We start from the raw sequence: 27,956 nt of genomic DNA on the forward strand, positions 1-27,956 counted from the left end.
TCCGGAAACGCTCCAGGCTCCGCCGACCGCTCGGCCACGGCAGGAAAATGGCGGCGGCCGCGGGTCGGCTGGCGGGCGGGCGTCTCCTGAGGGCCTGCCCGGGCCTCCTCCTTTCGCGGAACTCAGCCTTAGGGAAACGGGTGAGTGACCGAAGCTCCGCCGGCCAACGGCTGCCGAGCCTTCGGGCCTCTGAGGCAGCTGCTGCCGGAACGAGAGGCGCTCTCGCCTGTGTATTGCCGCGCACTGCATGCTGGGGCGCGTAGTTTCCTGGCGGTCTTGCCCCGCTGATGGAGTCCGTGGCGCGCCGCCTGATGGGAGCTGTAGTCCGTGCTGTTGATTTAAGTTTCGCTGGGGGCATTGGGATGTCGCCTGGTACCTCTGAACTCTTCACAAGGTGTGAGCAGGGTTGCCTTGAGCAAGGACAAAATTTGGCTGCCCCCCCATATTTATTATTTTTCACAATTGTTCCTTTTGGTGCAGTGACTTTTTAATCAAAACAAAAAATTTTTTTCCTTCCAGTAGCACCTTAAAGACCAACTAAGTTAGTTCTTGGTATGAGCTTTCGTGTGCATGCACACTTCTTCAGATACACTAGTCTGCATGCACACGAAAGCTCATACCAAGAACTAACTTATTTGGTCTTTAAGGTGCTACTGGAAGGAAAATTTTGTTTTGTTTTGACTATGGCAGACCAACACGGCTACCTTTCTGTGACTTTTTAATGTATCTGCTCTGTATGTACCCCTACAAATATAGGTGGTGGTTGTTGTTTTGCCCTGTGCTGGGGAACAGCCCACGCCCTGTTGTGAAGAGGGATGCTCCCCACCCTATGAATGGCTACTGACCCTCATCCAGCTCCTCCTAGTTCTTTCTGCGTTGCCAATGTCCAGCGGTGCTGGTCAGGAGGTAGCTTGGTCAAGAGGCCAGTCGTCGTTCTTCACCTTTTCCAACGTGAATGCTTTATTTAAAGGGTAATTCTGGGGAAAGGAGCTAGGTCTTGCTATCGAGTGTGGCCTTCATGTCGAAGCCTAGTTTCAGTATCAAAATGTGCCCCCAAACACACCAAAGCAATAGTGAATATTGTATCTTACAACACATTACTCTCATCACTCGGTAACCATATGTCCTTTGGTTGTGACGGATAGTAAAAAGGGGGGTTCACACGAACCCTCTCATGCGTTAAATTTTAAGGACGTGGGCCGGCTCTTTCTTCTACTGATGTGCCATATGGCTGTGCTTCCAGCAACTGTGAGAAGGGACCATATGTAGCCACATGTATAGAGCTATTTCATGTGGGGGCTCTGAATTATCCCTCGCACATGGAAGCTCTGGTAATAGGGGGCAAGCAGAAAAGCCAGCCCACACAATCTGGTGGCTTCCTTTTGCATTCTTTTAACATTTGAGAGGGTTGTCTCAACAACCCTAAAGTGAGGGCTCCACATAGGTTTGCTTCCCAGTATGTCTCTCTGTAGATAGAAAATACTGAACAAAGTTTTGGGAGCACTTATTGTCTTAAACTCTCATAGAACAGTAACTGGAACTCTGTTTGCTCTCACATAGTTTTATAAATGTGCTTTACTTCCTTGTAAGTGAAGATAAGCATTTGTATCGTACTCCTCACTGGCCACTTTTTCCAATAGTCTGTACATCTTGGGAGAAGCAGATTCAGAGCTACCAAGGCAGTATCTCAAATTGTCCTAAATGTTCCTGAGACGAAGGTATCTTCTCTAGATAACGGCTTGAGGGTAGCGTCTGAAGATTCTGGGATTTCAACATGCACAGTAAGTAACAGTTGTGAGTGAAATACTCCCCTGGCCTTTCAAATCTTTGCCTTTTCAAATATCGGTAAGTTGGTTTTGTAAAGAACAATGATAGCATCCTTACTGAAGGAAAATTTAAATGCCAAGGCTTCCTAGTAAATATTAAGGATGCTGCATTAAGGGTACGCTTTACTTATGCAGGAGATTTTAATGTAAACTTTCCTGGCTTGTAGAATAGTTGTTTATATTAAGGCCTAATTGCTTTGATCGCTGCATCAGCAGGGAAACTGTTCTCATGGGAAATATCAGTCGTTGTCACCGGTGCTGGTATTCTGATGTTGGAAATTGATCCAAGATACCAAAGTGGATCAATGGGATGGATCCACTATGCAGCAGCAATATGATAATACATTGATAATTGTAAAGGGAATTGGGGGTTGCTTGTGCGTAAAGGGTGCTGCAGCTCTAGGCAACGTTGCCTGGCTAAACCTTTCCCTGGCTGGACAGCCCTTTCTCCATGGCTGTGTCAGTCGCTGGCAGAATCCGTCAGTGGGCATTTTCTGAACTTCTTCCAGCATAAAAATTCTTTCACCCCAAGTCTCCGCCTAGCCTCTCTGCGCGGAAGTCTCCTGCGCAGAGTGGGCGTGCCCAACGGAGGTCCTGGGCTCTCCCCGCTGCTCTCTGTGGAAGAGTCTCGGAGCCCTCCCTCCGCAGTCTCCCCTTGCTTCCTGGTGTCCCTCCTATTTCCTTCCTCAAAGGAAGTTTGCTCTTTCTCCCTGCTGGTCCCTTCTCCTGCATCGTTAGGGAGCCTTACCTCCACTCTAGGCTCCGATGGCAGTTCCCTGACAATAATTATCAGGTGGTGATTTTGTGGTGCAGTGTGGTTGCAGTGGGAGCATTCCTGAGTCCGGCTTGCCTTTGCATTATCCTAATGCAGCCTTACAGAATCAATGCCTCTTCCACACACCAGAGGCGCAACGTGTGTTGCTGGTGCCTGGGGCAGGGCAAGTGTTGCTCCCTGCTGGTGGACTGGGCAGCTGGTGTGGAGGTGTGCTTCCTTGGGCACTTTCCTGTCTTCCTCTTCCTCCCTCCTTGGGTGGTGGTGGTGGCGGCAGTGCTGCTCCTCCCCTCCCTCCCTCTCAGCCAGGCTGGGAGGCACACTGGCAGGCACCCAGACTGGGAGACCTTGGGGCTGCCCTCGTGTGTCCCGCAGTTGCCTGCTGGCCATGTTCCCCCCGCCACTGGCGAGGGAGGGGGACACTCTGCCTCCACAGCATATTGAATCTCAGTCTGTGTTTTATTGGTTGGTAAGACTAATGATTTGTTTTGAATGAGGTGGGACTTTGGATTGACGCTGGAAGCAGATACGAAAATGAGAAAAACAATGGAACAGCTCACTTCCTGGAGCATATGGCTTTTAAGGCAAGTTCTCAAATTAACTTTCCCATGCTGTTTTTCCAATTAAATATTAATTTGTGTTCATCTTTAATTCAGTAGTAGACCTTATGCCTAGCTTCAGATTGGAAAACTAGAAAGCAGTGTCAAAGCACGTAAGCAATCTAGATCTTGTTCCAATAAAGGCAGCTGTGGTGAAATAACCTTGGCCCAAGTATTTAATGCTTAATGGTTTTGAAAGTAGCCACCAAGGTTAAAGGACGAGTAGTTACTTTACAGCCTGTCATCCGGATGAAGCTGATGAAGTTCTTTTACTGCTGCTCCGAAGGATCTATCCCATTTGTATTGTATGTTGTGGCCTGTGAAATTTGCTGACTGCGCAACCATCATAATCTCTAGGAAGACTTTGCTCCTTGCGTTACAGGGTGCTGCATCACGCGTAGCGGGTGCTCCATTCTGGTGAGGTATGCAACTCCATCATGTCACGCCATACTTGCAGAAAGCTTTTTAGAGCATGTGACGCAGTGGTCCCACACAACAGTTGCGGCAAAAGCATGAAGATCTATCAGCATTAAGGGAGCATGCTGGGTTGTGCCAGGAGATATTGGGCAGTCTGTACACTGAAAGCTTGCCTTCAAATCATACAAGACAACCATACAAGACTTCAGATCACAATTATTTTTTTAATTCAAGAACTATTTCTTTTTGCTCCATCTAGAGGTTGTAAAACTCAAAGGTGGTTGAGTATATTTCTGGCCATCTTTGTTTTTTGGGGAGTGAGCCATAGAAACTGGTTTATTTTAATCAAATAAGAGCTTATGGACCAGATTGAGACAATTTTTTATCTTAAGAAAACAGGGCTTTTAAAAATATTGAGAGTGATAGGTCAAGTAGAACAGGAATTAGTTTTGATACGTTATATCTTAAATTTTGGGTGACTTCTGAGATTCCAGCAACATAATAGAAGTGTAGCCTTGCAATTTTTTATCCACTTACCTGAAAGTAAGTCTTGTTGAACTTGGTGGGACTAACCTCTGAGAAAACAAATAAAAGATTGTGTTGTGTGTTACATGATGATAGACCCTGGGGATATACATTTTTGTTCATTTAGACCTGGGGGACTGTACCTACCTATTTTAGATGCAGATAATCATTTTGTCCTCAAATTTGTTAGCTAACTTCTATACCATTTTTCTCTGTATTTAATGCACAAGGCAGGTAATGCTTTGTTAAAAATTAGGAAACCTGTAATGGTAAGTAAAGTAACCTGGGCCCCACCCAACAAAGGCTAGTTGAAATCACATCACATTCTGTTTCCAATTAAAAAAAACTAAGGTTTTGGTATCTCGGGGCAGAGGTCTCCATAAACGATTTGGGGATTTAGCAGAAAAATGACCTCTGAGTCCTTTTTCTTAGGGGACTTTGGCTCCTTCATGATGTCATGTAAAACCACTCAGTAACCAGGACCCAAGCAACTAGAGTTTCTGCTTAATAATATTGGGCACACACATATGTGGCTGTCCTCAGCGTGTGCTGGGACAGTCTGTCAGGCGACTGCAGTATTTTCCCTGATGTCTAAAACCATTCTTTGGTCAAATTCAGCTCATAGACTAGGCTTCCTCAACCTCAGCCCTCTGGATGTTTTGAGACTACAATTCCCAGCATCCCTAATCACTGGTCCTGCTAGCTAGGGATCATGGGAGTTGTAGACCAAAAACATCTGGAGGTCCGAGGCTGAGGAAGCCTGTCATAGACCAAACACTATGTGAGGCAGGTGCCTTAAATACCTGCCCTGGTTATTGTTGACAAACTGGAAATAGATAATCCAGTAGACATCCATGACAAACTTGCTAGACCAGATCAATTTGGGGTCCCTGATATAGAATAACTACATTGTTTATTTCTGATAAGGAAATACAGCATGTCATTTCACAGTTATCTCCTCCTTTTCCACCAAGGTACTCTTACTGTTTTATTTCTTATCTACAGCTTGAATAATAATCTATCTAAATTGCAGGGGACAAAAAAAAGGTCCCAGCTGGATCTGGAACTGGAGATTGAAAACATGGGAGCTCACCTTAATGCTTATACATCAAGAGAACAAACTGTATATTATGCAAAGGCTTTCTCAAAAGACCTGCCAAGAGGTAATTGTGAGTTTGGGAATTTAGATTTTATCTCCTAAGGAACTGATCTTGAAAGTAGATTAACTGGCTGTTCAACATCGGCAGAAACCCAAGGTTGGGGGCCCTGTGCGCTGGGCTTGCTTTATTTATGCCTTTCTGTGTCATACTCTCTATACTATTTTTAAAATTGAGGCCTGACTGTAATAATTAATTTGGAAGTAGTCTTGATATATTTGGAAATAAGTCTTGATTTCTGTGGGTCTTCCTCCCAAATAAGAGTGCGCGGGAGTTGAACCTTGAAAGTATACTTAATGACCATGTTTGCACATCACAGTTAGGTATAAACCATGGCTTACTGTGCATGACTGATTTGTGTGACTTCACTTCTCCCTGCTAGTGCGTGGAAGAATGAAACCACAATTGGCAATCTAGGAATAAACTTTTGCTTATCATTGTTTTTGTGTAGAGTGAAACAAACCATGATCCCTGCTGAGATAGCCAAAGATTGTGGTTAGTTTCCTCCCAGTACCAAATGGGATGAGCAACTTGGGTGTGATTCACATATGCAGAGTAAGCTATGGTTTATCGTGTACCATATTTGGCTCCAAATCTGGATCCTGTGACAAGGAATTTTAAATAAATTGAAATCCAGAGCACAAAGTTATGCACCCCCCCCCATTTCCTGGCTGTTTCTAAATATAAAATTGTCATTTCCCCAATTTATTTCCAAAAAGATATATTTCTTTCTTATTTTACTTCCAGCTGTGGAGATTCTTGCTGATATCATCCAGAACAGCACACTTGGGGAGGCAGAGATTGAACGGGAGCGAGGAGTGATCCTTCGAGAAATGCAGGAAGTTGAGACTAATTTACAGGAAGTTGTCTTTGACTATCTTCATGCCACGGCTTATCAAAATACAGCACTGGGACGGACCATATTAGGACCCACAGAAAACATAAAGTATGCCTCCTTTTCGTTGCTCCAGTTCTTAAATGATATTTTATAGTCTAGTCGTTTTATTATGTGAGGGCGATCTGGCTGCGACATCTGTCACCCCGTTAGTCACCAGATTCAGCCTATCTGGTGTCCCCTTCCTTCCTCACGGCTCCATATGCATCCCTCCCTCCCTCCCTCCCTCCCTCCCAAAGCTGTGCACTCAGTGGAAGAGGATGACCATTCCAGATAGGAGTGTACCATTCTTTGGTCAAGGGTATACGATAGCTGTGCTCCCTGCTAAAACCTTACATGATACTACAGTTTTCAAAGCAAAGATTACTATTGGGGGGGGCGGGGAATTGAGCTCTCAGTGATCCAAAGAATACAATGTTCCATCCTTTCTGCACAGTTCATTATACTTAATTGAAAGTTAATTGAAATTGTTGTGCATAGTCCATCTCATTCTTGAAATTACAGGGCGGGCTTTTTCTGGCAGACCTATTGCATTTTTTTTGCCAAGTATACTACGTGTTGCACTTTGTACTTGGAGAAAAATGCAGTATTTCCAGGTAACAATTTTTATTTCCACTCTTAATTGGTTAATGTAACATGATTAGTGGAAGGTGACACAAATCCTTGTAATTCTTCTCCATAGCAATCAACTAGTTGGTTCTAAGTTTGTTTAATTGTTTCAGAGTTTGAATGCTCTGCTCTTCTGCACTCTGCTCTTAGTGTACAGGAGTTTGTTAGTGTTTCACTTCTCTCCTGAGAGCTCCTGGCCATAAAAACCATGTATGGGAACTCTGCCCCGGTGGACTCTTCTTGAAAAGTAGCATGGCAAACAGAAGCAAGGCCATTCACTCCTCCCAAATTATACATATTGAACACCAGAAGCAATTTTGCTTCATACAGTGGCATGCTGCTTCTAACTGTAGACAAGTTATCTCGTTCTGTTGCCCTTCTATGCATCATATTTTTTTTCTTTCTCACTGTTTTGCTGATCTGCTTGTAGGTCCATTAACCGTAATGACTTGGTGGAGTATATTACAACACATTATAAAGGACCCAGAATGGTACTTGCTGCTGCGGGAGGTATGATGCCGCTGTTGTATGATGTTTGCGGTATTTGTGATGTTTACACAACTAAGAAGTACATCTTTCCTCTGTTCAGAATCAGAAAGGATAAAATAGTCAATGTTTAGCCAAGTATTACTTTGGATTCTAAAATGAAGTATTTAATTGCTTTTTTGTCTGATTCATTTACATATATCACCCCTAAACTGACGTGCATCTCATTTAGGAGTCGCTCATGACGAATTGCTTGAACTAGCCAAGTACCATTTTGGTAACTTGCCGTCTGTTGCAAAAGGAGGAGCGCCACCTTTGCCCCCTTGCCGGTTCACGGGCAGTGAAGTAAGTTGAGGCCTTTACCTTCCACCCAGACAGCTGCAGCGTGAAAAATCACTGATAATGCAATAGTTATAGAAGGTATCGGGTTAGCTGAGTTTCTGGTTTGGCTGCGAAAGCTGCTGAGAAACCTGATAAAGGAGCAGAGGAGGTCAGCATCTTTTGAAGCACCATTAGTGTTGCATTACAGCACTCATGGGATTTCTGGCCTGTTTCTTTTGCCGCTTTGACTTTCCATCCATTTCTCATTTAACCTCTGCTAAGTTGCTGTGATGTCTTGTTTAGACATTATTACAGAGCCATTATAGTGGAAATAAAAGCTGTACAATTGATTTAGTTTATTAGGCAAATTTGGCTGTGTGTGTCTTTTTAGCTTCCATCCATTTTGGCCTTTACATTAAAGCAGGGAAGGGGCTGCCTTTTTCAGACAGAGGTCCACATCCCCTCCTGGGCAGACTTCCAAAGGCCACATGTCAATGGTAGGTGAAGCTAGAGGCAGAGATGAAGGACCTTTATTACAATAGGCTAGTTTCTAACTAGACTGTTCACCCTCCTCTTTGTCCTCCATCCATCTGGGCAAAGTTCATGGGCTCATTCCAGCCGGGCAAAAACTTTGCACTCAAGGAGGGTGCAAAGTTGTGTTGGAGAGGGGTATGGCCTGGAGAAAGAGGTGTGTGGCCGAGATGGTTGAGGTTGTGGCATTTCGCCCCAGGGCCTGAGGTTCTTCACGGCCTGTTTGAAAGGTATCTGAAACCTTTTGTTTGTGGTGCTTTATCAGATTCGTGTTCGAGATGATAAGATGCCTCTGGCCCACATTGCGATAGCTGTTGAAGCAGCCGGCTGGTGTCACCCGGACACCATTCCTCTCATGGTGGCAAATACTCTGATAGGCAACTGGGATCGATCCTTCGGAGGTGGCGTGGTGAGTTAGCCTCAACATTACTAACCAGTTTCAAGTAAAGGATTGTTGCAGTGTTGGTTGTGTCTATACAGTCTCCTTGCGAAAGATGAGCCCAGTTCGAGTATCATCTTTCTTTCTTTTTTGTAAATGGAGACAAGTCTTGATACTTCCTATAGCTATTTGAAAATAAGTCAGTCCTTGAGTCCTGTAGATCCATTTTCCTGCCACTTAAGAGCAAAAACTGATGTGATATGGAGATATTATTAGGTTAAAAGCTGTGTGGGCAGCGAAAGGATTGAATTATTTTCACCTGTGCTTTTGCTTGGCAAATTCTGTCCCCTCCCCCAGTTGCCGTTAGTCCTGCAGGGAAAAAGAGTTAGCTGAAAATGACACATTAACATTATCCTTTGCAGAAATCAAGCCCCTTCTGAACCGAGTTTCCTTTCAATTCCAACAGGCATTATTTTAGCTTTGATTTGTCTGTCTCTAAACTTGTTCTTATAGATTAGTACTTGCCACTTAGAAGCTGGTAGATGGACAAGTGTGGGGTAGAAAAACATCTGCATTTAAGAAGTGCCTAGAATGAAGACATTTGTGTCTAAGCTTCATGATACTGAAGTGACCTATTCTACCCCAAATATATTCCTCTTTTTATTTCAACAGAATCTGTCTAGTAAGCTTGCTCAAGTTGCATGCCATGGCAACGTTTGTCATAGCTTCCAGTCCTTCAACACCTGCTACACAGATACTGGACTGTGGGGTGTCTATATGGTTTGCGAGGGATCAACCATAGAGGACATGATGCACTTCGTTCAGAGAGAATGGTAAGGAAGTGATCATATCTGAAAGGAGCTGATATGGAATGAAAGCAACAAACGCCCTGAAGGGTAATGCATACATGAGAGCAGTAGCTTACGTAAAGTTGGTGCAGGATTTCACCTAGAGCGGGCATAGGCAACCTCGGCCCTCCAGATGTTTTCGGACTACAATTCCCGTCATCCCTGACCACTGGTCCTGTTAGCTAGGGATCATGGGAGTTGTAGTCCCAAAACATCTGGAGGGCTGAGTTTGATCTAGAGGATACCATGTGCTTTTTTTTGTTTTTTTTACAAAACATAGGAGAATATGCATGCACTGGCATATTTGGTGCTGGGTTTGAAACCTAACAGGTCAATGAGTCAGTGCATCTGGCTGTTAACCAGGTGGTTGGTGGTTCGAGCCCACCAAGGGGCGGCTGCGGGCAGCATTCCTGCATTGTAGGGGGTTGGACTAGATTACTTTCAGGGTCCCTTCCAACTCTACCATTATAAGCCATCCAGAGTGGCTCAGGCAACCCAGTCAGATAGGCAGGGTATAAGAAATAAATTACGGTACTTTTATTACATTATGATTCTACAATTCTTGTGGCCTTGACCCGTCTATTTCACTGGGATGTCAGCTTACAGGAACAGGTTACTGGAGCTGTGATTGTTCTATGTGCTATTCATAAAGGCCTGTTTTCTAAATTATCGAGATTGTGCATTTGCTTGTTCTTAGTGAGCCCAGTGAAGTATATCATGAAGAACACTGGCAGCCAAATTATTAAAACATATTTGTATTTTTCCTTGTCTTTAGGATACGACTGTGTACTAGTGTTACTGAAAGTGAGGTTGCACGTGCGAAGAATCTTTTGAAAACCAACATGTTGTTACAACTGGATGGTATGATCTGATTGTTTTCTTTTTAAAAGTCCGGTCTAATTAATTTGCACACATGCTAAGAATGTCTAATTTTAGGTTCCACTCCCATTTGTGAAGACATTGGACGACAAATGTTGTGTTACAATCGTCGAATCCCAATTCCTGAGCTTGAAGCAAGAATTGAAGTAAGGAGCATAATAGTTTGGTGCTTTTCTTAGCCATCTTAACCTAGTAGCTCAGAGTTATGGCTTTGTTTATTGCATTAGTGTGGGTGCAGAGTGTTTGAAGATTATGTTGAAATCTCAGCTACAAGAGAGTTGGCAAAAGTAGGGTTCCAGCAGTTGAGAGCTGTGTTTCAGTGCTCCTAACGGCTCTCAGGAAAACTTGGATGTTTGTTAAAATTCTTACATACTTCATGGGCTGTAGCTCTTCTTGGTGTAATGATTGATATGGCATATAGACACCCTCAGCTATGCTGACGGATACTTGTTTTTAGGTTTCAGCTATTTGCACTGTCACATAAAATGGTCACAAATTAAAGGCTTACTGTGTTCTTTGCATTTCAGGCAATTGATGCTCAAACAATCAAAGAAGTCTGCACAAAGTATATTTATGATAAGTGCCCTGCAATTGCTGCTGTCGGTAAGGATTTCAGTACTAGCTGCCATTTGTTTAAAAAGTTGTCTGCTCTTTCTAATTATCTCTGTTTTAAAATTTCAGGGCCACTTGAGCAACTCCCTGATTACAACAGACTCCGTAGTGGAATGTACTGGCTTCGTGCTTGAATTTATCGTAAAGCTTTCCTGGAGGCTTAAGGGATGATTTGTAGAGATTTGTGATGATGGCTTTGAACTTTCAAGACTGGCAAATTGATTCCTCCCCCCTTAACTAAAACTTTGCTTTGATGTTCAACAACAAACCCAAGTATGCTGCCTGAGTGGAACAAAGTTCACTACGTGACATTTTGTCTTCTGTTTCCACAAAGAAGTGTACAGCTATCTATATAAATAATAAAAGACGTATTATACATTTGTACTTTTATTACAAAACAGAACACACTAAGATTGTCATTGAGAATCTCATTTCTTAGTCTTAGCAGCATTCACTACTTGCTCTTGGGCAGCTTTCTTCGCTTTAACCATTTCAACAAGTTCCTAGAATAAGAGAGAGAGAGAGAGAGAGAGAGAGAGAGAGAGAGAGAACCTTGTTCATATTGTTTTTTATCTAGTAGAATTTGCTAAGCAAGTTCTATTTATTTCAAGTATTGAGAAGCTAGAAAGAATACTCAAGTCTTGGCACAGTAAGACAAAGTTTCAAACGATCAGTAACTTTAAACACTTGCCATTAGTAGGCTGCCACCAGCTAGACTTCCTGTGAAAAACACTCACTCCCACCACCCAATTTAACGGCTCAATAACTTTTGTATTGACGTTATAATAGATCAGACTTCCAAAATCAGGGTTCAGAGTGGGATAGATATTACTATTCCAAAAGCTATTCAGTTTCAAGTTATAGGGTGATTTCTATACAGTGGTACCTCGGGTTACATACGCTTCAGGTTACAGACTCCCCTAACCCCGAAATAGTACCTTGGGTTAAGAACTTTGCTTCAGGATAAGAACAAAAATCGTGCTCCGGCAGCGCGGCAGCATGCCCCATTAGCTAAAGTGGTGCTTCAGGTTAAGAACGGACCTCCGGAACGAATTAAGTACTTAACCTGAGGTACCACTGTAATCCTGTACAAGCACCCCAGTGCTTCTGTTTGACATTCAACATAAGCTTGATGCAAGTATAGTGTGGGTTTTGGCTGTGCCACCATGAATTGGCACTTACTGTAAGACTAAGCACATAAAGCAGGGACAAGAAACCTTTCCCCCTCTGAGGTCTGTGAATTGCCCATGGAGGGAGATAATTCTCTCTCTGGGCAGCTGCAACAAAACTCAGCTGTGTCCCCATTTCCCACTGACTGAGCAGTGAAGTTTGGGACTCCCAATTTTGAAATCCACTAGTTCACTGTTTCGATTCAATAAAGACCACAAATAATCCTAAATGAATGGCATTGAACTAAAAGGTCAGCACTCTGAATTTAGTTAACATTGAAAGAAAATTCTAGTGTGATCCCTGCTCTTTTCTATTTCTTCATTTGATACAATTCTACATTTGCAAGTGGTCATGGTATATGTCTTCGATTCAAATGGTATAATGCAATCCTAAAAGTCTTTTTTGGCCAGCCTATTTTAATTAAAGAGGTATGCGCAGTGAATGTGTGCTTTGTATGTATGTATGTACCATCACATTCAATCCCTGGTGCCTATCTAAAGGTTTTTATGGCGCTTACATTTTTATCTGCCAAGACAGGGTCTGTAGCTTCCTCTGCCTCCTGATTAGTTTTGGAAGCAGTTTGCCTGTTAAAACATGTTATGTGGGGACCCATAGTGTGTGATTTGCTTTGCCTGGGACAGCCTTGCCTGCAGGAAAAGTTGGTAAGCCAGGGTTTTCCCTCCCTGGCACAAATGGCAAATTCTACATAAGGCAAGGCATCATTAATTTTGCCCTTACTATCTCAGGCAGTCATGAAAGCTGTTTTGCTAGTGACTATTATCAGCAAGCTACTCTTCCCTTTGTTCATGATCTCTTTCCGAAGGAACAGGTAAGGTTCCTATGACACTTGAGTGAGAAATTAAAGAGGCGGAATGGAGAGAAGCAAATGTGATCTCTCTTAAGCTGGTAATACTCTGAAGTGCACTATGGAGTAAAAACAGAAGCAATATTTTCCTACCTTATATCGTTTCATGCAGTCTTTTTTAGATCGGCCTGGAACAGAAGCTGCTATTTTCTCCCACCTTTCAGGAGTATTCACTGGATATGTCTTGAGAGCTTGTTCTAAAAGTTTTTGCTCTTCTGTTGTCCATGGAGACAAATCTGTAAATGTGGCTGTTAAAAATAATACATGAGAAAAGAATGTGTTTTAATCAAGAAAGTCCTTAGTGAAAGCTATGCAAAACTCCCAGGCAATTTTCCAGCACTCTCCCTCCTCCCTGGAGGCCTTTAGTTCAAGCATCGCGGCATTTTTGTTTTCCACCAATTGAACAGTACATAACTTCACGCGAATTCTAACTATTCTGTTCACATCTGCAAACACTAGAACTTGCAGATGAAGAACTTTGTTCACTTGGTTGCAGCTCCTCCCAGTAGTAGTGATAGACATCAAGCAGATAATGCCCCAAAGCATCCAGTGGCAGAACTGGAGGGATGGCTCTTAACCACATGAGATCTGGGCGTAAGAATGCTGAATGGAATATTTGGGAGGGGGACGGTGGGGAGAGGCGAATCCTTCCCTGCTTACCTTCAAAACGTTCTGACGGTGTAGCGCTGTCTGCCTGTGGCACAACTCCATGTTCTTTTTTAAACTTATCAAAAGCTTTCTTATTTATGTCATCCTTCTGATGAGGGTCTAAGAAGAAGAAGAAGTTGCTTTTAAGTAATCATGCCCCAAACGAATGTTTTACAGGAAACTGTTCTGCTTAAAAGTCAAGCGTTAAAAGGCCAAATAAACAATTCAACCCATGTCATAAATGAAAGAAGTCTGAGAATATTAAGTAAACTCTGAAAGGCCAACAAGTTACATTAGTTTATCAAGAGGGTGCACATACAAAGTGGTTTAGGTCACCCTTGTAAGGAGCATCAATACTTATACAATGTTGAAATTTTGCATATACATATAGCTCAAAATGACACTCCAATTATTATAAGGACATCTCAACCCTTGGGATATGAAAGTCTTCATTACGAAAAACAGCCAGCACTCCAGGAGAAATCAAGCCAAGAAACCAATGAAACAGATTGGAGGGCTATATTATTTCACCCTTCATATACTCTGCCTCAGAATTGGGGAAGATAGTGGAAATGGGCAAGGGCGGAAAGAATGTATGTAGGCTTGCGGAATGTAAGCTGAATTTACTAGGAAGTAAATGGAAGCATGCAGACCATCTTACAAAGATAAAGATACCAAGTTTCTGGAGGCTCTTTGCTTTGTTGATAACATCTTTTGCTGTTCGCTTTATTCCCGTAGTAGAGTGCAAATTCATGTAATTGGCAATAACTTCCCACCTATTATCAGGCAAAAGGAAAAAGAAAAATGCTCTAAAAACATCCTTTAAAAAATATGTAGATTCTAGCAGTTAAATGCCTGGCTAGTTTTTTTTTGTACGGTAGTTAATATATCGCTTGGTAAGATGTACAGGGTGAGTCTTTTAAAAGAGGCCCCGTGGAACATGGGTATTCTGTATCCATGGGGTCTCTTTTGAAGGACTCACCCTGTATATTTTAAAATCAAATACTGAAATTATTTGTTGGATGCAGTTTTGGAATTATACATGCACATCTTCCTAAATAAAAGTTACATTATTCTCAGTTGTGCTTAATGCATATGCTTAACAATATCCATAATATACAATAACCTTGTGTTTTAGAAAAACACAAATTGTTGAAGAAGAAAGGGTCTTCCCTGGAAAATGCATTGGCCTTCAGTTCATACCCCGAAACTGCAATCTAGCCGAAACCACGCAGTCAGAAATACAGAACAAATTCAGCAATCAACTTGAATGGCTTTGCAAATATCCCTCAGCAGAAAGCTGTTTCTGCAGATCTGTGATATGTTGAGAAAGTGTATATTCACAAATCAATTTAACATAAAAATCAGCACCCTGACTTGCCTTCCTTTTATGCTTTTTTAACACAAGACTACTGCCTATATACATACTGTTCAGTAATTGTAGATACCTTGAGTTAGTCCCAGCAGGAAAGAGGTTTACTGCTTTAATTAGCAACTGTAAGTCATCTTCTGACCAGTTCTTACTTCCGCCAACACCTCCGCTTGTGGGTTTTTCAGAACTCTTTGTCGCTTGCCGCATACGAGCCTCTGCTTCTTCCCTTTCTCTCCTTATCTGTTCATTTACTTCGTCTATCTATGGGAATACAAGAACACACGAGACTTTAGCACTGAACTGCTGCAAACCCAAAAGCCTCCTCCCAGTACGTAGGCAATTGCCACAAGTTTCCTGGTCCACAACTGCCACTGTGGGAGAAGTCCACTGCTTTCCAACAAAAACACAGCTGAGGAGGTAGCAGCTGCACAAGTTACAACACAACTCTGTGACCCCAGCATGTCTCACCATTTGTTTCTTGCAGAAGCAATTAAAGTTTTCCCCAAGATCTGTGCAAATTAACTGCACTTAAATAGGTAGCTTTAGACTGATTTATAACTCTCATGAGGAACACCCTCGTCTAAAGGAGGAAATAATTATTTCATCACATGCATCTTACTGGTCTTAGACATGTTGTAACCACAATAAAGCAAGAGAATTGTCAGACCATTTAAGCTTAATTCACAATTCAGTTTAAATAGCGTAACAGAACAAGCAGTGTCTCAGTCTTCTGTTGGTATTGGCACCATGTAAGTCAATATACTTTAACATGATGTTCAAGCATTGAACTTCCTTATCCTTTTTTTTATATATAAAAAATCTATAATCCGCTTGCTACCCCTGAAGAGGGGAGACGGACAAGGTAGTGTCCCATTTTTCTCGTTTTTATCTCTCAAGCTTACATAAATGTGCAAAGATTCATCTGCTAACCTCTAGATAGCATACCGCTCTTCCACTTTGTATGCTCTGAGATTCTGCTGCACTTTAAAAATGCAATAAAAGAGGCATTATTAGTTGTGTGAGCAGGTGCAAATTCTCTTTAGAAATGCAATTCTGCCAGGCAATTTGCTTCCTATACAACACAGCATACATGTTGGACAGGATCACACCAATATTTTCACTATGTTGACACACTCTTACGTGACAAAAGATGAATAATTACCTGTTTTTCTACAGCAGCCTTTCCTTCTTCCCTTGTTGTGGATGTAAGTGCTTCATTCAAGCACTGCAGACTAAAAATAAATTATTGAGCGATATTTCAGATCTAGTAGAAAGCTGAAGGTCAAAAAACGTAACATGTAGGTCAGAAATGCATACCTTGCCAATTCCAAACGATCACACAGCTTTTCTACTTCTTCCATCATCTTAACACATTCTGCCTCACTGTCAGAAAAGTAATTCCAGTTCTGAAAGAGGAGAACACCATATGCTTTACCTTCAGATTACAGAAAAACAGCAGGTAGAGGCAACAAGCAATGTTTAGTTTGGGCATTTTAGCTGTAGTAATTCTTTATTTAAGCAAACCGCTTCCATGAACAACATCGTTATCGAAAGCTGAACTAACTTTGCTTTTCAGAGCAGAAAGCACTGAAGAATTAGCTGATTTCTGACATTCAAATGCCTAGTATTTTAAGCTCTTGATTAATTAGTGCAAAATACCAGTGACACATATGTTGGCTAAAATGCACGCTTCTAAAATTGGATGTTTATATTTTGGAGAACTTCTTGCACCTCTTGTCATTTTGACTATGAGTACCACAGCATCACTTAAGGACATACGTATTCCCCCCCCCATAAAATACACATTTGTGTGTGCAAGTTCACCTAACGTAATGCATTTTTGTACATTATTTTTGCTAATAGACACATTTTGTGTGCATGTTTCCCCAGTGCTCACTTTTTTATTTGGATAACTGCAACTGTTTATTTTTAGCATCCCTTCTGGAAAACTATATATAGTTACCACACCTCAGTTCACAAGGATATTTTGAATAACACCATCAAAAGTAAATGTGAGGCTTTATAAAGCTTTAAAGAAAAACTCTTTTAAGATATCAAGGTCGCTTCTCCGAGAATTAGGACTAATGTAGAGTGCTGTTCAAACCCGATGTTCTATGAGCTGGATGTTAGAAAGCTGATAAAATTTATATTTAACTATAGCAGTACACATATACCTTGCAGGTTGTTCGAAGTTTTTGCCTTTCCTTTTTAATTGCTTTTTTCTGAATATCCTTCTCTTTTTTCACTAGCAGCGCTTGTTGTCTAATTTCTTCCTCTTCTTTTTCCTTGGCTAATCGTGCTGCTTCTAATTCTGCTTGCCTTTGCTGAAACAGAAGAAAAACTATGAATCAGTAAAGTCTGATACCATATCTATGCCAAGTTAAAAGCAGTTTGTGATACTCGGTTGTCAAAATTTTAGGTATTCTTACTAGCAAACCAACCAGAGATGCATATTTGTCATTATTTCAAGGCCATGACCTGAATTATTGTACAAATAAATAACTGCATCATTCCAGCAATCATCTGTGCTCCATGAAATCTTTCAGCATGACAGGTCTTTAGTGAACGTCACAAATTCTTATGCTAATGAAACAGGATTAAAATAGTTTTTTAAACACTTGCTTATCTCATGTTTTGGCGCCAAAACACACCCATCACTTGAATTCAAATATATTGTGTATTTGTTTAGGTGGAATACATATTTAATTAGGTGGAACAAGGTACTGTATTTTTTGTCCTATAGGGCGCACCGGCCCACAGGACGCACCTCGTTGTTGCTGTTTTTTTGGGGGGGGGAATGAATAAAAAAAAATTATTCCCCCCCCCAGCCGCGGCTGCTGCCCCAAGCCTTGTGCACATCTGCTCGGAGCACGGGGCGCCCTCCGGAGGGCGCCCCGTGCTCCACGCTACAGGCTGCCGCCCGCAAGCCATGCGCTCCCGGGGGGAGTTCCCTGGGTGCGCAAGGCTTGCCGACACCTGCGCGAAGCCCGGGGCGTGCTCTGGAGGGCGTCCTGTGCTCCGTGCTGCAGGCTGCCACCCGCAAGCCTTGTGAGCCCGCGGGAACTCCCCCCGGGCGCACAAGGCTTGCGGATAGCTTCCTGAAGCCTGGAGAGCGAGAGGGGTCGGTGCACACCGATGCCTCTCGCTCTCCAGGCTTCAGCGAAAGCCTGCATTCGCCCCATAGGACGCACACACATTTCCCCTTCATTTTTGGAGGGGAAAAAGTGTGTCCTATGGGGCGAAAAATACGGTATCTTCTAGGAAAGCAAAATTTATTACATGGGTCATGGGCCAAGTCAAAAGATTATTATGTAAAACCAAAACCTTTAAATTGCTGTATTATTATTTCAGTTTATTACCTGCTCTTCACTCTAAGGTCCCAGGGCAGATTACTATTTTAAACACAATTTAGAACAGTTTGTATTCTTTAATTGTATGCCTTCAATCATAAAAAATAGGGTGGGTCATGAAAATATACATCTCAAGTGTCAAAGACTAAGGTAAAGAGGTGCGTCTTCAGCATTTGCTGAAAACTATAATGAAGTTGCCAGATACACCCCTGGCAACAAATACCAGCAATTTGGAGTGATATTCAAGGGGTGGCAGCTGTGTCTGCTACTGTAACAACTTTTCCTTCACCTCCTTCCCACTGCAGCCCCCATCCATAAAATCAGCTATGGAGGGTCCTCCACAGGGGAGCGGGGGGCAGGATTCATGGGGGGAAGTGAGGAAGAGGAAGGCCTGCTCTGCTAGCAGAAGTTCATAGTTCAAGCTGGTTGAATACTACCCAATGTGTAGTTTTGTCAAGCTGGCAGCGCACCAAAACATTTTGTACACCAATGCTTTCCAAACTTTTCATGTAGGTGACACACTTTTTAGACAAGCCTCATTTCGCTACACAGTGATTTAGTTTTACTAGCAAACCAGAGGTTAAACAAACCCCTTTCCCGCCCCGGAAGGAGCACGGGGAATATTTGCGTGACACACCTACACACTGCAGCTGACACACTTAACATGTTGTGACACAGAGTTTGGAAAGCTCTGCTGTACGCATTCACACTTTTTGAATCCTTCAAAACAAGTATAGATTGAAATGTACTCTGTCACGCTCCTCCTGTTCTTTTCGTTTTGCTTCTGCCTTTGCTTTCTTTTCCGCTTCTTTCTTTGCTTTTTCTTCTTCCTTGAACTTCTTTATTCTGGGATCACAGCTGTATGCGGTGTCTAAGAAAAGAAAAGGTGTCTGTGAAGTGAACATATAAAGGCTGAAACGTAATGAACGGGTCTTGACAAAAGTGAGTTCACACTTACCAACGAGTGTCCTTATTCTATTCATCTCTTCCTTTTTCCTTAATGCTCTAGCTGCTCTGTTCTGTTTTTCAATCCACCTCCTCTCATCTCGACTGCAGAGAGAGACGAGAGGCGTTAAGTAGAAAGCACTTCTATGCTCAAGCACATCTCAGTATAAAATCATTTCGGGAAATGTTGTAAAACTCAAGAGGAACAGCAGCACTTCCACGAATTCCTCAGTGAATACGATCGTATTCAGCAGGGCTTCAAACAGCTTCACAAGTGATGCCTTTTGATAGAACCCCAATTATTGTATTCAATGCCTGACACATACCATGTATTTACCATTGCCTGAATAAGTTTCTAAACCTAGGCTCACCAAACCCTCCCTCCTGGTACATTCTTCCTAAGAACAGAAAGCTTTCCTGTATTTTATTTCTGTTCAAATTTTCCTTCAATGAGCTGGGGAATGCTTGCACAATACTGAGATACTAGAGTAGAGAACAGGGCCGTTCTTTGGACTGATTATCTCAGAGAATCTATACTGGGCCTATTCACAAGGCTTATTCTGCTTTGTTATTCAGTACCTGTTATCATTAATAAGATTAGTGTAAAATCTGTAACACAGTCGAACCTCTGTTTATGTAACCCTCTGGTTATGTAACCTTCGGGATGCGCACACGGCAAACCCGGAAGTACCACTGTATACTATGATACGCAAGTTGAATTTGTTTGGTGTATTAACTTTGGTGCTTTTATTTACATACCATTCTGCTTTTTCTTTTTCTTCTTCGTCTAAGTAAGAAAACTCCCGCCAAGAATCAAAATTATACCTAACATACAATAAAGTAAGAGAGAGAAAGTTAGTGCTACGTTGATGCCTAATCAAATGTCGCAATAGTTGTGTTGCAAATTCTTCATTTTTAGTTTGCATTCTTAATTTGAGATTGTACTGCTAGTTGTCTGGTGCATACACTTTATCAAGCTTAAGGAAATCTACATGCCACCAGAATATTAATGAACAGCTCATTCTGATTATTTTATGCTGCAGGGCAAAATCTTATGATATGGGAAGAACAGTGCCTCCAAAGAAAATGGCAATGGGGTGCAGATGGGCATTCTGCTTCCTACATTGGCCCCTCTCCCCCTAGCGCCGTTTCTGCATTTCTACGTAACCACAGCACAGAGCAATGGAGATTGGCAATGATGTTAACATCTAGTCACATACATCTGTTTGCCACTAAATAAAAACGTCATTCCCATAAGTCACAAGCCATCAATCTGAAGATCTCATATCACAACTATTCCAGGCTTGTCTTGACTAAAGACTCTGCAATCCCACTATTTATATATATGGCAGTCTATTTTGGGGGGAAGGAAAGTTTCAAACTGCAACAGGGTTGCAATGTTACTTCCTGGTCCCACCCTTTATTCCTAAGGAAAAGTTATTCAGTGCTCTTATGTTTTTATACTATACAGACTTCTACAAGTGTAAGAGTCTTGTTTATTTTTACAGACAAGTTTTCCCATACAATTTTGACAGGCCACATAAAATTATTTCAAAAGAAAAAGAAAAAAGTTTGCTTACCAAAATGAATAAAATGCATCTACCTCTTCAAAGGAGGAATTTGTGTCCCCAAGCTTAGGTACATTTTTCTTATTTGACCATCTGTAGCAATTAAGACACAGACATTCACTATGATGAAAAGTTGGGTGACTTCATTGAAGAAACAGTAACTTTGACTATACATTAATGCTATATCATGTGAGAATTTAATCTGAAGTATATGGATTTGATTCTCTAATCTTCTGAACTCTATAGACCATAATTGATAAGACTTCTATTATTTCTGCAGTATTAGCAAATTAAATTAAATTTCTATACCTTCATCCAATGATCACAGAATGATTTACAATATAAAAACACAAAAATATTTAACATAGTAACAAACAAAACTAAGTGTTTATTTTAACCTAGCACTGCTGGACTAAAAACATCCACAGCTGTAAGATGCAATATAAAACTGTACACTGGACAGAAACCAATAAATTGAGCATAGCTTCTCCTCCATTGCTCTGACAAAGTTGAGAAAATTATTTGTGCACCATCGTGAAGGCTAGGCCTTGTGAAGCAAGTGACAGTGGAAGATAGCCAAGCACTGAGGCTGCATTAAACAATTAGAACAGTTCTGGAACCAACAGATGGATCTGCTCTACAACAGACTGCTCTAATGGTATCACCAGTGTGTGTTGCTAGGAAACAGCAATAAGCACACAAATATTGTTTTGGTACCTAAGAGTGAGATAACTGAGTGTGAGTTCAGTTCAAACACATCAAACCACTAGGTATGTAGACACAACTCTATCTGCACCTGACCACTATTAAGATGCTCAAGCCTGCCAAATGGCTGGAATCAAAGACACTTCTAACACAAAGACACACTGCCAATGAGGAAAAGTGGGAGACAATCTCCCCTACAGCCTATTATATAGCTTACCTGGCATTTCTTTCAAAAACCGGGGAAAAAACTTCAAAGAAGTTTTCCTTTGCTTCACTTTTAGAAGGAACAGTGTTATCAAAAGTAGGATCTATACTGTTAAAGGCTCGTCTCTTCAGAGGATCTGACAAAATTTCATAGGCTGGAAAATGGAATTAAAGTAAATAATCAATTTACAGTAAGTAATCGACTTGGTTCCCCCTTAAAAGTGCCTTGCTGCTCATGCGCTGCGAATGCCCAGCCTGACTTTTTCTGAACTAACATGCAATGCACAGCCATTTCAGAAAATTAGCTTTGTGGACTGTGCTGGATGGATTAAGTAACTATTCATATGTATCCAATCCTCAGAGCTAATGAAGAATCCCAGTGACTGCATTTGCCAATAGGCATGGGATTGGTGAATCAATAGAATAAGATATGCACTGCATGTTTCTGTAACATGCTTAAAAGCTACCATTAGGACTTCTGAAAAGGGGATAGAGCACAATTCTAAAATCATCATTACATCAGCTTTCCCTTTTCAAAAGCTCCCCCAGTTATTGCAATTTCTGGAATGCAACATTTCAGACTCGTGACAAAAGCAATAATTAAAAAAGGGGCTGCTTATCTTTAGAGCAGCTTGCACATACACACAAACTAGGAATCTAAAATCATGAGTAAGCATCATTCAATCAATTATTTCATAATTAATCTAAGCTGACACACACAAGCCCCCTCATCTGCATACAAGAACAATAAGGAGCACAATAACTCCTAGGAAAGCTCAACTTGGAAGAACTTGTTTCAATGAATTCATGATTAATTTATTAAGTAGCAACATTATTATTATTACCGAGACACTGCCAACAGTTCCATAAGCTCTGTTCTTCTAATATGTGTTTTACGTAAGCAAGAATCACAAATATACTGAACTACTTTATGCACAGTCATATAAGCTATGTTAAGTGATAACTAGTACTTACCTTTTGTTATACAAGTAAAGTAGTCATTGTCACCTTCACCTATCTGTTCTCCTGCTGTTTTTCGCTTGTCTGGATGGTGTTTCAAAACCATGGCTTTATCTATGGGAGTAGAAGGAAATGTCAACTTCAGAAACACCTCCCTTCACCTGCTTTATCATCAATTGCATATTGCCTGTTTTAAACAGCAAAAATGTTTTAAGAAGCAAAAAGTATCCAAACAACAGCAATAACTTGTACTTTCATAGACACCCCATGAGTTGAACCATATTACACATCTGTGGGGTCATAGCTATCCTTAACGGAGGACAGAAATGTAAGTAAAATTATTTCCCCTCTCTCTTACATGAAATGCAAAGTGGCAAAACAAGTACTTTGTGATGTTTCACACATATTTAAGGTTTCAACATCTCACCCCACACATTAATTTCAGAATACTAAAGAACTAATTATACTGTAACTACAGTATTGAAAAAATGCAACTCTGCATATGCAAAGCTGATTTTGGCTGATGAAGCTGTTAAGATCAATAATTATCAACCTTTCAGTATTTTGTGTGTGTCTGGCATCTCTAGGTTTTGAACTAAATTGCACAAGGAGTTATATTGTATCAGGAGCCTGAGTTACCACATAAAAATTACAAATGGACCACAGGCTGCGTGTGTGCATAGCTTTGCCCCACCTTAATTTCAGGTGTTTTACTTCAATTGGAAGTCAATGTAAAATGCATCTTACTCTTTTTCTTTAGTTTTGTGACTCAGCTGTTATTGTTGACCCCTGAACACATGTATTTTAAAGTGTTGTCCTCCCCGCCCCATAATCATAAGAGTCCTAAACTAACAATCAGACTCTATGGCTCAGCTGAAGAGCTGTGCCACAGCAGTCAAAACCACATTCTTGGTGTCCTTTTAAGTGAACTATTCTTCCTTTATGAAATCAACAGCTTTCAGTGCAGCACAGAACTGTTCATATGACCTGAAGCATTTTCAATACAAAAAATGAATGTAAGGTACTTACGAGCAGCTTTTATTTGCTTCTGAGATGCCTTGTATCTTATATGTCCCAGCCCAAGAACTGAATAATGATCCTGATTCTGAGAGAAAATTGCAAATATCAACAGCTATTTATGGTGAGTAGCAACTATTTAGCAGCCAAGTGGCAGAGTAAGCTAAACTACTCTTTTCCTTCTTCTGTTTTCTTGCCACTTTTGGCTTTATTGCCTTTCCTTATCCCTATTGCTCCTCCATCCAGAACTTCAAGTTTTGAATACGGAATTGTCTTTTAAGAGACCTTAAAAAGGAGAGATAGAAGACCATCTCACTTCATGAGAGAGGGAAAGAACACAGGTAGCTGCTACAGTGTGGTGCCCTACTTCTCCAACTCTCTAATAGTTGCCACAAGAAAAGTGTTAGCAGAAAGAAATGTGAGCACAACAAAATGAAGCAGAAGCAAAAGAAAAGAGTTAAATGAAAACAGGTATGTATAAATTAAGCACAAGGCAGCAGCAATGCCTGTTAATGGAACTTTAGAATGCAGACTTCCATACTGCCACTGTTAGCTGATCTGACCAAACCTTCATATTATATGTTCATCATATAATAGCTTCTATAATGTTATATTTTTTCCACGAGACCCATTGACACTGTGCTGTTAGCTTAGAACTATTTACTTAGTATTAGCCACTGGGAAAAGCGCCACTCTTTAAGTGAAACCTAATACCAATCTGAAAAAAGGAGAGGGCACAAAATGCTATTGGGCAACTCAATGGGGCTTACTCCTACGTAAGTGGGATTGAATCTTGAATTTCCCTGAACTAATTTTTGTGTGGCTGAAAACAATTCTTTTTTTTTTATAATATTTTTATTAAGTTTTTCCATAATATCTCCAATCATACAATTTTAAACATCACATATTTTAACTTATTGGACCTCCCTCCACTCCTCTGACAATCATCCATGCTTAAATTCCTATCTACACATTCCTTAATTATAGTATCGCCTTTTAATACATTTCTCCATCCTCTTTTACATTTTTGTGATATTCCTTATTTTTTCACAAAGCTTCTTTGAAACACACTAGCGTTGTATTTTCCTCACATGCAGTTTTCAAATAATCTCTGAATTTTCCCCAGTCCTCTAAAAACTTATGGTCTCTCTGAAGTCTGATTTTTCCAGTTAATTTGTCAAGTTCTGTGAAGTTTGTTAGTTTTGCTCTCCATTCTTCCAGAGTTGGAAGTTCTTCCTGCTTCCACCTTTGGGCCATCAATATTCTCGCAGCTGTTATTGCGTATTGAAAGAGTTTACAGTCCCTCCTTTTTATATCGTTTTTAGTTATTCCCAATAGGAAGGTCTCTGGTTTCTTTACAAAGCTATATTTCAGCATTTTCTTTAACTCATTGTATACCATTTCCCAGAATCCCTTCACTTTTTTGCACTCCCACCACATATGTATAAATGTACCCTCCTTCTCCCCACATTTCCAACATTTGTTACAAGTGGCTGAAAACAATTCTTAAGATCAAACCACACATGGAATAAAAGATGAAGCAATTCTCAAGAAGCAATACAGAATATATATTGCTTGAAGCAAAATAGAAATATTCCAAATTGTTAGTACTGTTAGGAAATCTTCACTAAGAAATGAACAAATACAATTGTAATATTAGATCATATACCTTCCAGTCCTTTGGATCTAGTGTTTTTAACATAGGAAATTCCTCCAGCTGCAATTCTTCATCACCTGACTCTTCAGAGAGCTCTTTCTCATCTTCCAGTTCCTGGAAAGAGGCAGAAACATGTATGTTTCTCCTCTTAATAAATGCTTCAAACCATCTTCCCACAGGTTCAACTTGGCAAAGCACAGAAGCTGTGAATAAAAATATTACAAGCTTAGGAGGCACTTCCACTAAGCAAAATCTTCATATTCACCCAGTACCAAAATCTGGACAACCTTGTATACATTTATTTGGCCAAAAATATGTGTTCTGCAAACATAAGACGTGGCAAATCCTAGTTTGGCATCATTAAAATATCATATACATGAATAAATGCACTCTTATTTTGCCCTCTTCAAGGCAGCCTATAAAAACATTATATATGGCACACACACACATTAAGTACCAGCTATTTAAATTTGTTGTAATTCATCAGCAAACCCGTCTTTATAATTGTCATTACAAATAGATATTTGATAGGAAGATGTTTGAAAAGTAGTTTTATTAGAAATAGGTCACTTTTAAAGTGCTTTTAAAACAAGAAGCACTTTAGCTGGTTAACTGTATTATAACTGACACATTTCTAACATACTTAGGGTAGTAGATGCTGTGCTTTAGTCAGTTACATGTCAGGGCAACATGGCTCTTCTGTCCGCCAAAGAAAAATGTATTTGTTTCAGGTTGCAATCCTACAAGCTATAGACTAAACACCTGCTCAACCAGCAAGAAGGGCTTTCTTCTACCAACATAACGGCTTCAGGTGTGCGTGTGAGACACCTCTCTCCAAAAAGATGAGGACTTGCTTTATTCTTTTTCTAAAAAACGCGTGAATAAGGTCGGCAGTGTTGCACTAAGGTAGGAAACAGCGCATTCCTCCCATGGAGTTAACACCTTCCTACATGAAGCCTCTGTGGAATGTAATGATATTTTCTTTTTTCATCAAGATAAGAGGGCTCTAGTTTAGTACGATTATTTTTAAATGTTTCCATAATATCCTAACTAGACTAAAGGATGTCGAGAGGCAAAATATTATGGCAGCGGTAAACAAAATTTGTTCGCCCATATTCTATGATTTAAATATCTTAGATAGCAGAGCCAATTACGTCACCAAATTAATAATTCCAGCCCAACGTAGGGCCTTTATGCTGGCCCGTTTGAATGTTTTTCCCTCAGCATTTGTCAGGGGAAGATATCAAAACATCCCCAGAAACAAGAGATTCTGCAGATGTTTTATGAATGTCCCGGACACGGTAGAGCACATTCTCTTTCAGTGCCCATTGTACAGTACGCTCCGTCAACGCGTGCTGTCCCCTCTTTTGGGTGGTCTGGAGCCCCAACAAGGTGAATGTGTGGGATTCTGCCTATCCGACGTTGACCAAAGGGTAACGGCGGGGGTAGCCGAGTTTTTGGTAGTAGCCCTCCAAGGAGCGGGTTAGCAAGGAAAACCACTGATTTTATATGTATATATATATATATGTATGTAGCCAACTGCTGCCTTTCTGTATATATCTCAAGGCTTTTATATGTTACTTTCTCTTTTATCGTTTTATTTGTATAATGCCTAATAAAGGTTTGAATAAGTAAGTAAGTAAGTAGAAGCCTCTGTGGGAGAGAAAGCAGGAGAGATCTTCTACCCAACAATCTCAGTAATATGTCCAAGAGGCAAACGAGCTAAAAACCCCCCTCCATGCTGCACAAACTTCTAGAGCCGCGGATAGCTGTGCGACAGGCGGAAATTCAACAGGGGCAGCTTCTACTAGCAAGAAAGCTACATCGACGGGGTGCCGGGGAAAGGTGCGCTGGGTGAATTTCTGCTCCTCTTATGCAGCTCCCGCGGCGGGGAAGGCGGCAGAACCGGGGCGGCGGGAAGAAAGAGGGAAACAGCCGGGGGCTTTCAGCGACGAATTCCCCCCTCCCAGCCGCCGCTTGCACCCCAGTCGCGGCGAAGGCCTCGTGAAAGGAAGCCGCCTCACCGGGGACTCGCGGAGAAGTGGCCCCCCTGCGAGGCCCCCGGAGGCTGGGAAGGCCGGAGGGGAAGGAGCCGAGAAAGGAGAAGGGACCGACCCGAGGACAAGGCTCTGGAGACGCCGGTGACCTGCCCCTCGGGCGCCCCTCTCAGCAGCATCGCCGCGCCGCCCAGGGGAGGCCGCTCCGTCCCGGAACAAACGGGTCCGCCGCGGGTGTGTTTCCCCTCCGCCGCCGCCGCCGGCCTTGGTCGCGGGTTGCCAGGAGCCGGCGCATGGAAGGACCCGGCGAACACTTCCGGGGCATCGGGTCACGCGCTTCCTGTCCGCGGCTTCCTGTCTTCCGCCTCGCCTGGGAGCGCGACGGAGAGGTTCCGCCGCAGGCCTCGCTGTCTCTCTCCCCCGCCCTCCTTTTTAAACGAAAGGAACGTCCCTGCCATCTTACATGTTGTAGAGAATTAAAGTTTTGTGTTTTTATTAAACTGCGCACAGGGATTTTTTGGTGAGCCGCTAGGGAGACCTTCCCGCTTGAAGGACTGAGGGCCGCAGATACAGACGCAAATAAACATTTCAGATCTGCTTTTCTCTACAAGCGACAAAAAGGCCACAAGAAAAAGTGGTTTG

At 41.6% G+C, this 27,956-nt stretch overlaps 2 protein-coding genes across 3 annotated transcripts; one reads left to right on the forward strand and one right to left on the reverse strand.

The window, feature by feature from the left end:
- On the forward strand, positions 1–11,232 carry PMPCB (peptidase, mitochondrial processing subunit beta). The gene is made up of 13 exons (XM_053405715.1): positions 1–140; positions 1,641–1,781; positions 3,096–3,182; positions 5,173–5,302; positions 6,044–6,242; positions 7,231–7,310; positions 7,519–7,631; positions 8,404–8,547; positions 9,190–9,350; positions 10,141–10,226; positions 10,302–10,390; positions 10,772–10,847; positions 10,926–11,232. Exons 1-13 carry the CDS (start codon positions 48–50, stop codon positions 10,988–10,990), a joined length of 1,464 nt encoding a protein of 487 aa, XP_053261690.1. The 5' UTR covers positions 1–47; the 3' UTR covers positions 10,991–11,232.
- Positions 11,228–27,633, reverse strand: DNAJC2 (DnaJ heat shock protein family (Hsp40) member C2). 2 transcript variants are annotated; one of them, XM_053405714.1, is made up of 17 exons: positions 27,433–27,633; positions 25,330–25,520; positions 23,673–23,748; positions 22,659–22,757; positions 21,697–21,838; positions 20,787–20,867; positions 19,966–20,031; positions 19,220–19,311; positions 19,011–19,132; positions 17,086–17,235; positions 16,229–16,317; positions 16,074–16,143; positions 14,988–15,172; positions 14,215–14,315; positions 13,552–13,659; positions 12,985–13,139; positions 11,228–11,359 (listed from the first exon to the last, which is right to left on the reverse strand). In XM_053405714.1, exons 1-17 carry the CDS (start codon positions 27,491–27,493, stop codon positions 11,285–11,287), a joined length of 1,863 nt encoding a protein of 620 aa, XP_053261689.1. In that variant the 5' UTR covers positions 27,494–27,633; the 3' UTR covers positions 11,228–11,284. The 2 variants fall into 2 exon arrangements, 1 of the variants encoding a protein (XP_053261689.1); XR_008332434.1 differs by lacking the exon at positions 11,228–11,359 and having other exon boundaries at positions 13,032–13,139; positions 14,201–14,315.
- Between the last annotated feature and the right edge of the window lie 323 nt (positions 27,634–27,956).

The sequence above is a fragment of the Podarcis raffonei genome, chromosome 10 (genome assembly GCF_027172205.1).
Source record: "Podarcis raffonei isolate rPodRaf1 chromosome 10, rPodRaf1.pri, whole genome shotgun sequence".
NCBI classification, from domain to species: domain Eukaryota; kingdom Metazoa; phylum Chordata; class Lepidosauria; order Squamata; family Lacertidae; genus Podarcis; species Podarcis raffonei.

Coding starts and splice junctions, on each gene's coding strand:
- PMPCB (XM_053405715.1), top strand. CDS start 48: ATGGCGGCGGCCGCGGGTCGGCTGGCGGGCGGGCGTCTCCTGAGGGCC. Junction 5,303..6,043: donor CTCAAAAGACCTGCCAAGAG/GTAATTGTGAGT, acceptor TTTTACTTCCAG/CTGTGGAGATTCTTGCTGAT. Junction 6,243..7,230: donor GGACCCACAGAAAACATAAA/GTATGCCTCCTT, acceptor ATCTGCTTGTAG/GTCCATTAACCGTAATGACT.
- DNAJC2 (XM_053405714.1), bottom strand. CDS start 27,493: ATGCTGCTGAGAGGGGCGCCCGAGGGGCAGGTCACCGGCGTCTCCAGA. Junction 20,868..21,696: donor GTTTTTGAAAGAAATGCCAG/GTAAGCTATATA, acceptor TAATTGCTACAG/ATGGTCAAATAAGAAAAATG. Junction 19,312..19,965: donor GAAAAAGAAAAAGCAGAATG/GTATGTAAATAA, acceptor CTCTCTCTGCAG/TCGAGATGAGAGGAGGTGGA.